The 17071-nt window shown below is 27.8% G+C and overlaps 1 protein-coding gene across 2 annotated transcripts in view; it reads right to left on the minus strand.

The window, feature by feature from the left end:
• Positions 1–16168, minus strand: part of LOC142317494 (lateral signaling target protein 2 homolog) — a 140039-nt gene extending 123871 nt beyond the window's left edge. For both annotated transcript variants that reach the window (XM_075354063.1, XM_075354059.1), the window contains exon 1: positions 15984–16168. In XM_075354063.1, the coding sequence (XP_075210178.1) occupies positions 15984–16019 (36 nt within the window). In that variant the 5' untranslated portion in view covers positions 16020–16168. The remainder of the gene's footprint in view (positions 1–15983) is intronic.
• Positions 16169–17071: the final 903 nt, after the last annotated feature.

The raw sequence follows: 17071 nt of genomic DNA on the forward strand, positions 1-17071 counted from the left end.
CATAAAAAAATATTTTTGGGGTTTTGAATTTTATTGTCATGTTCTATTATCAGATTGCACTGCAAATATAGTGGTGTATTAAAAATTTGCGAAGGCTTAATTAAACAATAGTTATTAAAACTTGGAAGGTTAACAGTCTTTTATAACTTAAATCAAAGCCAAAAGAAACAAAAACTTTGTTAGGTAGTTATTTTGTTTATATTTTGTAACTTGTAATTTAGCTTTCACAATGAATAAAAGACTCAAATCGATATAGATTCAAATTTCACGTCAAAACCAAAATCAAACGCTAAACTTTCGTAGTTTTCCATTGCACTACTAATAGTAAGAGCATAACCAAAATTCAATGGAATAACACAAACTCATGCACACTTTATTAACCTTTGAATGCTAGACCCATTAAGATGAGTTATAAAAGTTAACTAAACTAACCCATTGGATCGGTCTAGTGGTGAATGCATCTTCCCAAATCGGTTGACTTGGAAGTTATTTACAATATGTAACATCATAATGAATGATCTGATCAAAATTTGAAGCCTATCTTCAGTGTAAAGAACTAAATTTTCTACAAAACCGCATCACTGGTATTCTTTAACTGTAATGGTTAGCCATTTTCTACAAGAATAAATACACTGAAGTTATAAACTGTGCACATATCGTTTTGTAATACTCTTATTTCTAAAGCCTATATTAATTTAAAAGATTTATTGAATAAATTTTCAGTCAATGTAATTTTTCTTCCAACAGATGAAGGTGAGGAGTAGGGAAGAGGAAGCATTCATCGCTAAGCCACCACTGATGACACCTAAGCATGACAACTGACACAAACATAGCTATTGCACACCCTTCCTTGGGCAGTTGGTTCAATGCTTTGGATACAAATTACCTAAACCATCCATTTCCAATTACCCCTTAATTTTTTTTGTAAAGGTCAGTTTGCTAAATTCAGTACGAAACGAGTGATATATACAGTTCAACGATAAACTGATCCTAATTCATTCATGTACCGCTATAATATCGAATATGTATTATCAATCTGCCTATTAAAATAACAAAGTTTTCATATTTCATTGGTTTTTTTTAAAACAATGAAATCTGCTAGAATAACACGCTGATAATTTTTTATTGACCTGTTAACGCTTTGTTTATGTTCCCGATGGGAGTCTAAGTACGTGCTCACAAAAGCCGATTAATACAATTGAATGATAAAATTATTTAACTCTTTTAGCTTTTAAAATAAATTTATCTCCCACATTAAAACTTTTACTAGTTGAATAAACTTTAGTAAAAATTAGTTTTTTAACCACGATTCTGTCAAGTAATCTTTTTACTTTTAATTTTTAATTAAAGAAAATTTAATCCTAGATTGATTGGCGAAGGAAAAGGAATCTTCTGAATTCAAAATTATAGAAATTAAGATAAATCTTTTTAATTTTGGAGAAATTATTTATTAAAACTGTTGGTATAAACACACCTTTTCAATTTAGCAATTTTAGCATAAATACTAATTCATACCTATCAAGTAGGGGGACGCTATGTCTCTAGAGAAATACTATTATTTTAAATTAAATTTTACATAAACATCTAACAAAAAAATTGATTTTTAAAAAGAAAAAAATCACACAATACGATTTTTTGTTCAAGTTCAAATATATAAGTTTATAATATTATAACATACTCTAACAATCAAAGAATTATATCACGTCATAACACGTATAAATTAGACAAAAGGACCGCATATGAATAAATGTTTAATGTATCAAACAGTAGCTTTTTGAAAGGTAGTCAAACGGTAAGTCTAAGACGAGGTCTTGCCGAGTTAAAATGCACTACGAGGCGACAGCGCGTGCCGAAGGACGTTAGTACTAGCTTAAGCAAACATCCGGCTTTGTACAGCTTCCTTCGAATATAAACGTACGCAACCACAATTACAAAAAGTCAAGATGAATCATTCAATGCTACTAAACAACACGGTACAACGTACTAGAAAAAGTGAAAGACCGTTCAACGTGCACAGAACCGAACAAAGATAATATCATACTGCTAATTAAAACACACCACTGCACCGAGAAATAATTAATAAAAAAATAGTACACATAACTGTAATAAAATATTACACTACAAAAACGTCTTACATTTCACATTCGTAACTTTGTATTGCTAAGAAAACACGAATAAAACGAAAAGTTCTGATACTAAAGAAATTTGAAATATTTATTAAATATCGTTATTTTCTAATAACAGTTGCTTAAAAATCTCGAACTATTTATGCAATCCGGCTTTTTAACAGTACTATTTCAGCAAAAACGTAAAAGACAAATGTAGACTGAGAAACGTACCGTACCAAACGAAGGAATTCTGCGGATTAGCTTAAAATAAGATTTTAACATATTTTTATGGGTTACAAAAGAAAATGCTTGTAGTTTACGAAACACCTGTATCAAAAAACAAAATCCATACTACATCTAAACTTGTTATTTTCTGTGCATACGTATTACAGCTTCATCTAATTTACAGCCAATTACACCAAAAAAAATAACCAGCTTCTCGCCTTTTTCCCGGTACTGGAATTTCCACAATCCTTACTTTTATCAAGAGTTTATGAATAAAATTACTGTTCCAAGTATATTTAAAATTAGAAATATATCTTTCGTTTAAATTACTTTTTCAGTTGTTCCGTTTCCATTTAGCATTATAAAAAATTTCAGATTCGGCTTTCCCATCGCTTTCGGTGGGTTTCTCTTAAGCACGCGTTTTAATAATACCATAACAGTTTCATAATTTTAATTAGACTTGGAAAAAGAATTGTGAAGAAAAGAAGAATTCCTACATAACTAACGGTAAATTTAACAAAAATTCTGTTCTTAAAACAATACAGTCGTTCCGTATAACAGAGTTGTACAGAAAAGTCCGATGCCTACTCTGCACGTAAACCTTACAAAAAGCGACTTCACTAACAGACGGGATCCACCCATTTTAATGGTAATTCTTCACACTCGCTATTTTTTTCTGGCTGTTGTTGAAATTAAAAATATAAAACAACGTGCATACCGAATAGAGTTGTTGAGTACAAAAAAGGTAATATCTTTATTAGAGTGGTCCAACTAGGGCAAAAGTTTTGTCGAAAAACGTGCACCCCCTGATTTAAAAGTACTCTCAAAAACAAAATTTTTGACGCGTTGATGAACCCTTTCCGTTCGAAAAAAGTCATCCCCCACTCCACTTGAATTTTAAATGGGATTTAACATGGGTTTTAGGTTATTTTCAAGTCGTTACGATATAGCGCTAGCATGTTTCATCTCAAAACTTCAAAAATAACGTATATAAGTGTTTTTGGGGTCGGAGAACACGAATTTGAAGTCAAAAACTTATTTTGACACATTGTAACTGTCAAAATCGCTGTCAATCAATTGACAACTAGCGTTCTTATGAAGGAAAATCAATGTTAGACATTACAAACAACGGTTAATTAGGGTTTTTGGGGTCTGAGAACACGAATTTGAAGTAAAAAAACTCATTAACCATAGCCAATACACCTTTATTTTTATAAAGATATTCAATTGTTATTAAAAAAAAAGTCTATAATACTTTTATTTCGGTATTATTAAGCTTCAAACACATATAAAAAGACAAGCGAATAACAGCATTACAGTAAAAATGAAGCTTCTGGCTCTACACTAGACAAACATTTCTTCTAATTTCTCCTTTAAACTTTTCTTAAAAACCAGTTTTGAAACGAAACGCTTTCAAATGAAAAGCAAGAAGCTAACGACTAAAAATAAATAAATTAGAAAAAAATACTGATATCAAAAAAAAATCTTATTATAATTTAAAAAGATTCAGGTTAAATAAATTGCAGCTAAAAGGTAATATCTAAAAATAAACATTTCAAAGTTAACGACCAAATCAGTAGACTTGTGTAACTAGTTACAGCAGTTAACTCGAACCTCACAAACTCGACTTAATAATGATCTAAACAACAAGCAATATTAGATTTACAACGTTGACACCAATTTTAAATGATATAAATCAATCGTTTTCGTTTTGGCAGACTGTAATTACCAGCACGGTGAAAATACCGCAACAAAAATTAAGCGAGGAAAAGACACATCCACGCTTTCATAATAAATACCTAAGTTATATATAATGTAAAAGTAGATCTGAATAAAAATACACAAGAATAATTAGTTTAGAAAAATATACGTTCACAAAAAAATTCACTTTTCAAATTTAACATAATTAGAATTTTAAAAGTATCTGACACATACACACCAGATAATTCTAGGTTATTCCTTTTTTTAGTATAAAATGTAAAGAAACATTTATCATTATTTTTACATGCGACTATTTTTTAATATTCTATATTACTCACAATAAATGTTATACACATATTTTAACGAGGAAGATGAAATAAATGCAACTATAATCGATACAATATTTTACACCTTACAATAAAATAAACATACTTGGCGTTTATAGACCTAGAAAAGGCATTCGATAACGTAGACTGGAATAAAATGATCAGCATCTTAAAAAAATTAGGGTTCAAATACAGAGATAGAAGAACAATTGCTAACACGTACAGGAACCAAACAGCAACAGTAATAATCGAAGAACATAAGAAAGAAGCAGTAATAAGAAAGGGAGTCCGACAAGGATGTTCCCTATCTCCGTTACTTTTTAATCTTTACATGGATCTAGCAGTTAATGATGTTAAAGAACAATTTAGATTCGGAGTAACAGTACAAGGTGAAAAGATAAAGATGCTACGATTTGCTGATTATATACTAATTCTAGCCGAGAGTAAAAAGGATTTAGAAGAAACAATGAACGGCATAGATAAGTCCTACGCAAGAACTATCGCGTGAAAATAAACAAGAACAAAACAAAAGTACTGAAATGTAGTAGAAATAACAAAGATGGACCGCTGAATGTGAAAATAGGAGGAGAAAAGATTATGGAGGTAGAAGAATTTTGTTATTTGGGAGGTAGAATTACTAAAGATGGTCGAAGCAGGAGCGATTTAAATGCCGAATAGCACAAGCTAAACGAGCCTTCAGTAAGAAATATATATGTTTACATCAAAAATTAATTTAAAGGTCAGGAAAAGATTATGGAAAGTATATGTTTGGAGCGTCGCTTTATATGGAAGTGAAACTTGGACGATCGTTGTATCTGAGAAGAAAAGATTAGAGAAGCTTTTGAAATGCGGTGCTATAGGAGATTGTTAAAAATCAGACGGGTGGATAAAGTGACAAATGAAGAGGTATTGCGGCAAATAGATGAAGAAAGAAGCATTTGGAAAAATATAGTTAAAAGAAGAGACAGACTTATAGGCCACATACTAAGGCATCCTGGAATAGTCGCTTTAATATTGGAAGGACAGGTAGAAGGGAAAAATTGTGTAGGCAGGCCACGTTTGGAATATGTAAAACAAATTGTTAGGGATGTAGGATGTAGAGGGTATACTGAAATGAAACGACTAGCACTAGATAGGGAATCTTGGAGAGTTGCATCAAACCAGTCAAAAGACCGAAGACAAAAAAAAAGAAAAGTAAATTAATGGAATAAATATAATAAAAATTACGATTAAATTTCAACAAATCAGAAGAGAAATTTAGAAAATAATTCTAGATCATCCATCGCATATTATTTCTAACATACTGGATGTTATGCAATATAACAGATACTGTCATCTTTGCTAAAATTCCCTGGGATGCGATGCAATTTTTCTCAAAAATAGACTCAAGAACAAACGAGGTTGTGAAAAAGTACTAAAATCTCCAAAAACCTAAAGGAATAAGAATAGAAAAGACACGACTATTCCGCTTATCAGTACTAAATACTGCAATCTTATTATTAGTTAATTAAAACAACAGACAATTTTTAATGACGGGTATCTAAGCCACTTGTTCCAATCAGTAGGTAATAATAAAACAGTTATCACAACAAAAATCCAATAGTTGAATAGTTGTTGTATAGCATTTTGGACTTTTAATGAAGAAATGTATACACAAATTTTTCTTAATCGATTTATTAACACAGCATAACAAATGTTTTTCAAACCATTCCTAACTGGAATAACTATTATTTGAAAAAACTTATAATCAAAAAATCTTAGGGCAAAAGATGACAAAACTGGACAATGAAAATGAAAAAGTACTAAGGGTCATAAGATAAACTGCGTTATGCACAGTTAATTAATTATTGTGTATAACAATACAACAGTATTCACGGTGCAATACACAACACATAACAATGCTTATAATATAATAAAGATGCAAAAAAGTGTGTTGTGTTTTAATAAACCTTCGATTTATTTCGTTTTTTTTTTTTATCTTAATGGATATATAAGAACACAAACTCTCAATCAAATCCAGATAAAAGTATAACCGCTACTGGATCTTATAGTAACATGTTAACAATTTATTATTTACTAGATTCTAATTTAAAATCTTCTAAAGACTTCACTGATTTCTTAATAAGACAAAATAAAAGTGTAAGAAACCTATGACTCCGTTGAGTAGAAATATGTTTTCAAGTATCATTTAATAACGCACAGTACTCTAAACAGAAGACTATATAAATTTTCCTAAAGTCCAAAGAGACTGCCGGGCAATTTTGCTAGGATACAAGGAGCTTCAGTCCAAAAGAAACTTGATCTTTGGAGATTCTCTCCTTCCAGATGAAAGCTCTAAAAGCTTCTAGGTTCAGGAAAAAAGGTACGTAAAAAGCATTTTAGGCTGAGGTGTTTGGATTGTGACCTGCACTTTTACATAAATAATCAATCTGAATGGACAAAACCAATTCCGACCTGACTGTAATTAGGCTTGAAGCTTGTAAGGTTCTACTACTCCAAAATTAACAAATAATATTTCATAAGGTATATAAAATATCTAAAATAATCAAATCGATGAATTCACACTACCGTTAAGTGATGGAATAAGCTGTTTAATTATAATTATCAAAATTTTCAAACTCATTTTGTAAAACAATTGCCTTCATTAAAATTAAAAATTATTTATGCGTATAATTAAAAATTATTTAAGATTAACATTTTTTAAATGTGTAGTATATAAATGATAAGATGAATTGAATGAATCCAATGAACTGTTTGTTGTTAATGAATCACCATAACAGTAAAATTAGTCATGGTGCGCAACACATAACATAACAATGCTTATAACATAATATAAAGATGTAAAAAAAATAGGTGTGTGTATGCGCGCGCGCGCACGCTTGCTTGCCAGTATGATTGTGCAGGATAAATAATGTACTGTTTTATCTCTATCACACAATGTACATAAAAAAATATATAACATTCAGAAATATAACTTCAATTCATATCAAATACTTTATATTCTTTGATCTAACTGTTTCCTTGATATTATATATACTCAATAAAAAGAACATTTTAACAAGCTGAAGACAAAATAACTATAATAATTACACTACCTGTAAGAAACAGAATATATGAATAAAATACCAGATTATCCAGGAAAAATTCACCAGAAAATCTTATTAGCAGATGGAAACATACAGAAAAAATATTTCATTAAAAAAAAACCATTCACTTTTACTAGTACCATCAATTCCCTGAAATAGTGTTAGTACAACTAACACTATTAGCCAAAAATAGTACGGCTGAAGGAAAATAGTACAGCCCAGGAACATATTTTTCAAATTCTGAATGTAAATAAAGGAGAACCAACCATTATTGACAACATTTAGAAACTGAGCACTAACATAAAAAATTATACGACATTAAGATTTAGATAGTGTACCTCAAAATTAACAAAAGAAAATTATACAAATTCTACATAACAACCTATACCAAAATCGAAATAACTGAATGAGAAATAGCAATGGAGAATCAAGTGTAAGTACAATATAAAAAAGAAACCTACACTTAGTTCCTCTATAAAGAAAACTTAAAGCACTACAAAAAAAAATTACATAAATCAGTCACCAAACAAAAACTAATAGACATTAATACTAACCAATAACAAATTAACACCAAACTATATTAATATTTCCTAATAAATTTATGGTCATAGATCTGAATTATTTTTATCAAACTTTACATAGTAATAATTCTTTAACATGGAAATTAAAAGAAATCAAAAAATATAATTTATACATTCCTAAAAATTCCTCCAAAATAAATTATGACAGAAAATTACTATTTTATAAAAACAAATATAACATAACATACGTATCTATGTAAAATATTGATTAAAAATAAATTTCAATATTTTTAACTTAAACCAACATCACATTATTAATAAATGATTTATAGATCCAATACAAACAGATATTACAAACATATTTTGAAACATTTTTCAAGAGACGGTAAACAGTAATGCAAAACCTTGTATACACTTATCACTCTACTCAAGTGAAGATTAAAAATTTACCAAATTACAGTTAATAATAAATTATATACAGTAAATAAATAAATGAAAAGAAACATTTCAAAAGACAATTTTACATTTTTTACTAGAACAAAGTTAAACTCCTTAAGAAATACACAAATCAACATATGGATAACAATCAAAAATGCATATAACTACAGAAACAAATAACACCTATTTTTAAACGAGATCTTTCACTTTTAATAATTAATTTTTAATAAATTTATTAATTACTTATAAATAATTAAAATAAAAAATCTATTTATTTATTTGTTCTAAGAGTCCTTGACAGTACACAATGATTTATTTTTTTTTATAACGACAAAGGTGAAAACAGAATACCAGACACTGCAGGTACATGAAGTAATGACTAGTAGGATGTTAAAAAACAAACATGCTCACCACAACATAAGCCATTATAATACAGACGGCAATGATGAGTAAATATATAACCATATGCACCACTTTTTTCAAGGCTATTTAAAATAGTACAATTCTGTTGACACTCCCAAAACACAAATACTCACACAACAAACACAAGCAACAATTATGCAACTATCTAATAATGAGCCCTGAATGTGTATATACATATTAAATGCAAACGTATTATCTGATGTGCATTCACAAAGTATACTATTCAAGAATTAATTCTAAAATTATTTTTAAAAAAGGATGAATTACAATAATCTGAATAAAAATTTTAGTAAAAAACTATTAAAATTCTATCAAAATGAAGTAATTTTTAAATATGACAATTATGTTTATATAACTTGCATAATTTTTTCTTACATGAAAAATTTCTATCTAAATTAAATAAATGTTTGAACTGAAATTTAATATGTTTTCTTTCATTAAGATGATGTAAAATGTTATTCTTCCTTCTACTTACTATATCCAGCAGGAACATGGAACTAGTGGTTCAAGCACTATAATATAAGCACATTTTAATATAAAAAGGGTCTGAACTTTTTGTGTTTACATGTATGTAAAGTTTATACTGTAGGGCAATACATTCACACAAACCGTGCGACTCAAAATAAAACTTTAAAAGTTATAAAAAGTTTAATTACTAAAATACACAAGTACTTCAATTAAACAAATACTTTATAAGACTGTAACCCAAAAAGTCTTGGAGTACAAACTTTTATTTCTGTTAGGATTCACTCATATAACGTTTGTACAGAAATCATTATTAATTCCATTTTATATGCTGCTCAATACTTTATATATACTAAATAATTTTGAATAACAGCAAACCCTGTTATTCAAACTTATTTTTGAATAGCAGTCTCGTGGTACTGTACTAGAAGATAATTACTATTATTGTTATTACAATATTCTTATAGCTAAATAAATAATCAGTAATATTTATAACACTAAATAAATTCTAAAATATTAATTCAATTTATAAATTAAATATAGAATTTATTTAATTAAATTATATAATTAAGTATAACCAAAAATAATGCTGAATGTAATAACGAATGTATTTCTATTTTATTATAGTAATGGAAATTTAATTTGAAAAACAATAAAAAAAGTATCCTAAAACATCTCTTGTAGGGTACGGAACTCATTTGAGTTATTGTTAAAAGTACTTAAAGTGTATTAGACTACTTACTCTACCAAAGATTCCTCTTTTCATAATTTGTGCAAAGCTTCAGACCACTCTGTTGTCTTATTTTAAGATACTTTTTTTATAATGGTTTACATTATAGATTAATCAACATTACAAAAATTGATAAACTGTATCTAGGGTATTACACTGGATTGCTTTATAATAAAAACCATCAATGATATTTACTCAAATCTTATTTTTTTAAGAACTAGGGAATAATAGTATAAATAAGTAAAACAAACTGCAGTTCAAAAAAAATCATAATAAGCCTATATTGTAATTTTTAATATTTTTTAAAGAATTCCCGTTTCTTAAACCGTTTTAATGAATGTAATATTACTAGCCAATAGCTTATACACTATAGAACATAGACAATTTCATACAATTTAATTCACCTATACATTCCTGTATCCAACAAAATTAACTGATAATTTTAAATTGTCATCGGAAGAAGAAGAGGGAGAAGAACAAGGAAGACCCTCTACTCGCCCCAACATCACGGACTGGAGTCCGGAACAGAGCCCAGCAGAGATGCGTCCTGGAAGGCAGCCATAACAGAAGTGGATGAAGAACTTCTACACAACCTCTCCTTTAAAACTTACAAGTTAAATAAAATAAACCAGCAATTGTGACTCCTTCGGAGTAGGGGTCGCATTGCTCCCTCCTGATAGTTAGTGCCCCGTTGTGGCGTATTCCTGCTAGCCTATGAAGCGTCAGCACCGAAAGGACTTCAGTGGACGGTCTGAAGGGGAATTACGTCGGGAGGACAGGCTTCATAAGCCTAGCCTTCCGCGGTCGGCCCATAAAATGGGTCCGATAACGCTGGTTTAACAACGGATTGGAATGCAATTAAATCCGTCCTTAAAATACTAAATAAACAAAACAAAACTTGAAAAATTAGACCCGCCATTTAAAAATAAACCTTTTATAAAACACGCCCGATTAGAGTCATCCAGCAGCAAGGGACTCTGTCCAGGTTCTGCGATAAGTAGGGAGAAATAAACTCCCCCCAACTTTGCATTCCATTCCAATTTTAAATTTGTTTTTTTTGCTGTTAACTTTCTGAGTGTTAATACTTCAAAGGCAAAATTTTGTATAGTTCAAAATTTTAATATTATTCAATTCTTTTGAAGTTAAAGCACACTAGTATGCGAATAAAAGATCTAAAATTTCCAAAGATATTTGGTTCAACTTCATTTAGTTAGGACCTAAGGCTGCTGCCCTTGTTTGTGAAGGGGGTAGTTTACAATTATAACATAAAATCCTAAAAAAACCATACCAATACACATTAAGTGGGGGTATTTAGTTTAACTAACCTACATCAAATGACGATAGGGAAGAGAACTGAAGAACCACCGTATATTACTATTGATATGCAATTAAATCTTGATCTGATTAAAATACTCTTCAGTTACTTACTTTTATTTGAGGGCAGATAATTTATTTTATTTTTATTTGAGGGCCTTTTAATTTCTTGTGAACAGCTTTTTTTCATGCAAGTACATCTTTTTGTTATTGATTTATATTTCAAATAAAAACTAAATTAAAATATGCCAAATAAGTAAGCTTAAGGGCCAAATTATGGGTTAAAAAATAAAAAAAAAACATTAAAATTATAAACTAAAAATGCTTCCAGTTAAAACTTAACCATTAGTTATACACAGAAAACTAAGAAAAATTAATAAGCATATAAAATATTAGGTTAACAGACTGCAATTACTATGCATGAGCTATTTGTAAATGTGTCAAGAAATGGAGAGGAATAAAAATTGTTCCTTGTTCTACAGTAGTCTTTGAAACTTAAGACAAAGAATAAAACATTTTAAAAGAAATTTTTAAGGCAATACTAAGTAAGGTATTTCTTTACACTATAAATCTTGATTCATCATTCTCGAGCACCATTATAATTGTTGTAAACATGAAACATTTATCAGTACACGAGGACAATAACTTGACTTCTTTGACATAAACCTAAATATTACACATACCTAAATACTGTAGTAGACCAAACTGTAGAAAATAAATTTAATTTACATATTTTATTAAAAACTATTTTTTAATAAATTTACAATGAAAATACATTTTATCATTTAAATAATTTATAGCATAACCTCCTCATAACCTTTAACCATGCTTTTAATGAAAATAACAATGAACGATTTTAATCTGGGAAGTTATTATTGTAGTAAAATTTATAAAACAGAATAAAATTCTATATGTATACATCAGGATATTATCATATATTTTTAGTATTAATAATTCATAATGTAATAAAATATTAATACCAAAAAAACATTAAACGTTTTAAAACCAATATTCATGATTTTTTTTTTTAAAAATCATGAATATTAACCAAAAATAATTTCTTAGGTTCTATGAAAAAAAAGACAGAAAAATGAGTCGTTTCACAATCAGGGAGACCACATGTTAGCTCACTAACCTGGAGTTATGTCAAAACAAGAGCTATAGAGCAAGAGGAGCTCACAAAAAAATTATATCAACTCAACCCATTTTACATTATATTAATAAATTCTACTTGAATTCAGCACTTCAACAAGAATTGAGCTGTGAACGCATAGATTGGAAAATGAAAATCATTTAACAAAGAAAATTAAACAACCTGCAAACGACTTAACAACACTTCAATCACTCACAATAACCATGTAATTTAACAGCTTGATATGAATACAGTTACTACAATCCCACAAAAAATGTATCATTTACAAAAAAATGTGAAATTTCTGTTTATTTTTTTAGATACTTTATTTACTAAAGTTTAATCTTAAAATATATAAGCTTAAATGAAACTTCTACACGGTAATGTGTGCAATTTGGATTTTTTTATCAGTAAAAATCTGCAAACTGTCCAGAATTTATGTAGAAACAAACACATGTAAAGCAAAGAGGCTAAACAACTCTGCCACAGAGACTGTGGCATTATTATTTAATCAATTCATCTAAAGGCTCGATTTTAACATTTCTTAGTATATAATTAATGCAACAGTAGGTAATAATTATTACATTTGGTTAAAATATACTTTATATTTACAGAAGCTGATTGCCCCTTAATTGAGGGGCAATCGGGTAACAATTTACTTTCAACTGAAAAACAAATTTATATATTTTGCCAGTAGTAACTGCACATTTAAAAAAAAAAGTTATATACATTTATTTATGGAGTCCTTAATTTTTTGAAGAAATTAACTGTTGACTTTTGGTAATCTAATGTAAAATGAATGTCAACAGATAAATAACGAAAGCTAATAAATAAAGACTGAACACAAGACCTAGGCAACCAGGTTTTAAACTTAAACTATAGTTTCTTTAAAAGTTCTAAATACAAAAATAGCTTCCAGAAAAGTTCAATCATCAGACATTTACAAAAGGAATTTATGAATCATGGTATGCAGTTAAATTATTTTTTAGTAGCTATAAAGAAAAAGTAAAACAAAGCAATCAACTCGAGCAATAATTCAAGCAACTTTATGTCTAAACTGGGTACTATACAGAATGAATAGACAAATTGTTTTAATAAAATGTTATTTAAAAGTGTTACATCATTACACAATAGCCAGCAAGTAATAAATAATATAACCTAAATATATGAAGAAAATATCCTTAAAATTCAATTTCTTCAAGACCAAGAGTTTTTTTTTTACGAAAGTTCATTGCCAATGCCACTTGATTTGCACAGTTTTTAAGAATCATTAATTATTATATTCAGTTTACTTTTGACATTAAATTGTATACAATTTGTATATTTAACAGTTAAGGTTAACAAGCAAAGTAAGCATATATTATGTTTTATTAAATTATGCTTATTCAGTGTATTGACAAATTGTATTTTTATCAACATATCCTAACTGAACATAACCTACGCTCACTTTACTCATCTAATTAACATTAAATGTACAAATTATACACCATTTATTAATAAAAAAAGTTATGTTTAAACTAAACAAAATAATTAACATACAAAATGGCAATAACAAGTTATAAATAGCAAATTAAACAATCAGTTACAAATAATTATGACAGTTGTTTAAAACAGTAGTTTTATAACTATTATTTATCATGCTCTCCAATTTAAGAAATTCATGCCAATGATGATGTATATGGCATATTTAATTTGGCACCAGCTTCTGCATACACGGTAAGGCAAGTGCAGTAATATTTTTAGCCCTATAAAAGAGGCGATTTTAATATTTACATAAGAAATATAAATTGAAAACTCAAAAAAATTCATTACTTATATATATGAATGGTCCAAAGAGTGTTATAATTTTATAAAATGATCTAGGAAGAGCACAAAAATTTGAAATTTACAACATAAAATGCAACTGTTCACAACCGACTTCTACATATATAATTCTTTGATGGTCATTATCATTTTTTTTTCCTACAAGTGCTGATATTTTACAGATTAAAATTATTCACAGATTATAAATAATTTACCCTGTAGTATAAAGTAATTCTTCAGTTATAATTTGTAACAAAATAATAATAGCACTGTTAAGCTTTTTCAGCTAATGATCTGAGATGTGATCCCTGATCCTCTTATCATTTTTTTAATTTCTCAAAGTTTCAGGACCACTAAGTGAAAAAAACTAAAAAAAAGGAAAATTGTAATTTTTGGTATATAATTACTATACTTCTATTACAGTGCATATTGTATTATAAATGCTGAGACATACAAAAAAAAATGTTTATGCAAAACGAGAAAATTATCAAAACGTAGATTTATCCTATTTAGTAATGGTTAGTTTACTAATTCAACACAGCTGAACTGTTTCTCATTCCACTATAATCACATTTATAACCAGTTAACATTAACACAAAATGAAGGTAACATTTTCTCAAAAGAAGAAGAGTACTAAATCAGAAAATGAATATATATATATATATATATATATATATATATATATATATATATATAAATATGTGTGTATATGAAATTTAAATATATGGTTAGGTTAAGTGTATTATTACATGTAATGCATCACTTAAAACCATTTACATTACATATGAATGTGAAAAAATATATATGTTAATCAAACAAATACATCAAAAAATTATAAAAAAAAAAATGTCAATTTTATTTTTCATTAACTACTTATTGCAGAACCAAATCAATTATATGTCTGAAACAGAAATTAAAATGAAACCTTAATGCTACATAACAAAAAACACCATTATGGCTTTTGTAACCAATAATATCTACCTAACCTTCATAAACAGCCACCACCTGTCATCAAGCAGCTTTTTTAATCAGATTTCCATAAATAAAATAGACACAGATTTACTAACATAATCAGATTTAACAATAAATAAATAAAATTTTCCATCTCATTCAAAAACACAGCTTATATCAGTCAATTACCAGTATATTGTATAATTACATCCTACATGAACTGCAAATTAAAAAATTTGCTAAGTACACTTACAAGAAACAATCATATTATTAGTCATCAGCTGACTCTTAACAATCGTCATGATATTATTAATTTAACGTATATTTCAAAACACTGAACTGTCAAACTCAATTTCAATAAAATACAATCACGTCTAAAAATAACAAACGTCGCAAGAAAACGCCATCACACACGAACATAAAATTATGCAATTAAAACCTTAAATGAATCTAAACAAACTGAAATGAACAACATTACGAGGCAAAATAAACAAAACGACTCACCAAATTTATTTATTTTTATTTTTTGAATTGAATGAAAATAATAAACTGTATGCTGAAATTCAAAACTACGACTTCAAAGAAATAACTACAAAGATCGTAAATAATAGCGCAATAAAAGGCATTGGAAAAATACACAAAATAGAGCAAACAAATTTAATTAGAAGTATAGTAATAGCGTTTAAATAAATTTCATTTTTAAAAACGCAATTAGGTCACAAAACTAAAGCTTGACATTTGAGGCTATAACTTCACTTACCCTCGGTTTGTAAAACCATTTCCGAATGGATTCCATTTTTAACTAAATGAAAACAATTTAATGCTAAGAAACGTAGAAAAAATACATATCTTTATATCGATTAGATAACATTTTTTTCACAAGTACACTGATACGCACAACTTCTGAATACGGAAACTTTATTTTGCAGCAACCATGAAACGAGGTCGCATACAGTGATGCTATTTTAGTAGTAGCAATTAAAAATATTGTATGTATTGGAACTACATCAATTTTTTTTTTAATTGTAAATTCTATTTTACTTTACTAAAGTGTTAATATTTTAATTTCTTTAAATAGTTAATATTTAATGACTTTTTATTTGTGTTTATTTATTTATTTTTCGTTTATTAATTCAATTAATTACTCTAAGATGGTTTTAAAACCGAAGCCAGCATTTATAAAATAAAACTGTATAAAGTATGAAATATAATAATAAAAAATTACCTGAAAGTTAAAATGTATTTATTTGTCTAATGTGTATGTTGCAATTTGTTCAATTAGCGAACAATAAAAAATAAGAAACAAAAATAAATTAATCACATTTTTTTCTTGTAACTCAAATTATTTCCCTGATACAGTGAAGTATGTGAGAATAATGTTTGTTGGAAGTTACTTATTTAAATATACATCTTGTAAAAATGAATTAATATTATTTTACTATCATTTTCAGAAACACAGTTACTATTATCCTGTTTTCTAATGAGAAAACCTTGATCAAAGTAGCTTCACTAAACCTAAATTAAAAAAATAAGAAATTAAAGTCCAATTAAATTAAATAATTGATGAAATTTTTTGTAGATTGTAGATTCATCAGTATAGAATAAAACATTATAGTATTAACTGAAAAGTATTTGAGTTGTATAAATTGTTTATATATTTTGAATTAAACTGCAGGAGATCCAGATTTACTTATTTAAAAATCTATTGACAACTATATTGTTTTTCTAAATAGTTATACTGTTTTAAATAAATGTCAGAGGATTTTTTAAAAAGTGTTAGATGTTTTACTAAAATGGCAAATGGCAAAATTATAATAAATAAACTTAATCATATAATAAAGTAAATTA

The sequence above is a fragment of the Lycorma delicatula genome, chromosome 1, assembly GCF_047948215.1.
Source record: "Lycorma delicatula isolate Av1 chromosome 1, ASM4794821v1, whole genome shotgun sequence".
NCBI lineage: Eukaryota > Metazoa > Arthropoda > Insecta > Hemiptera > Fulgoridae > Lycorma > Lycorma delicatula.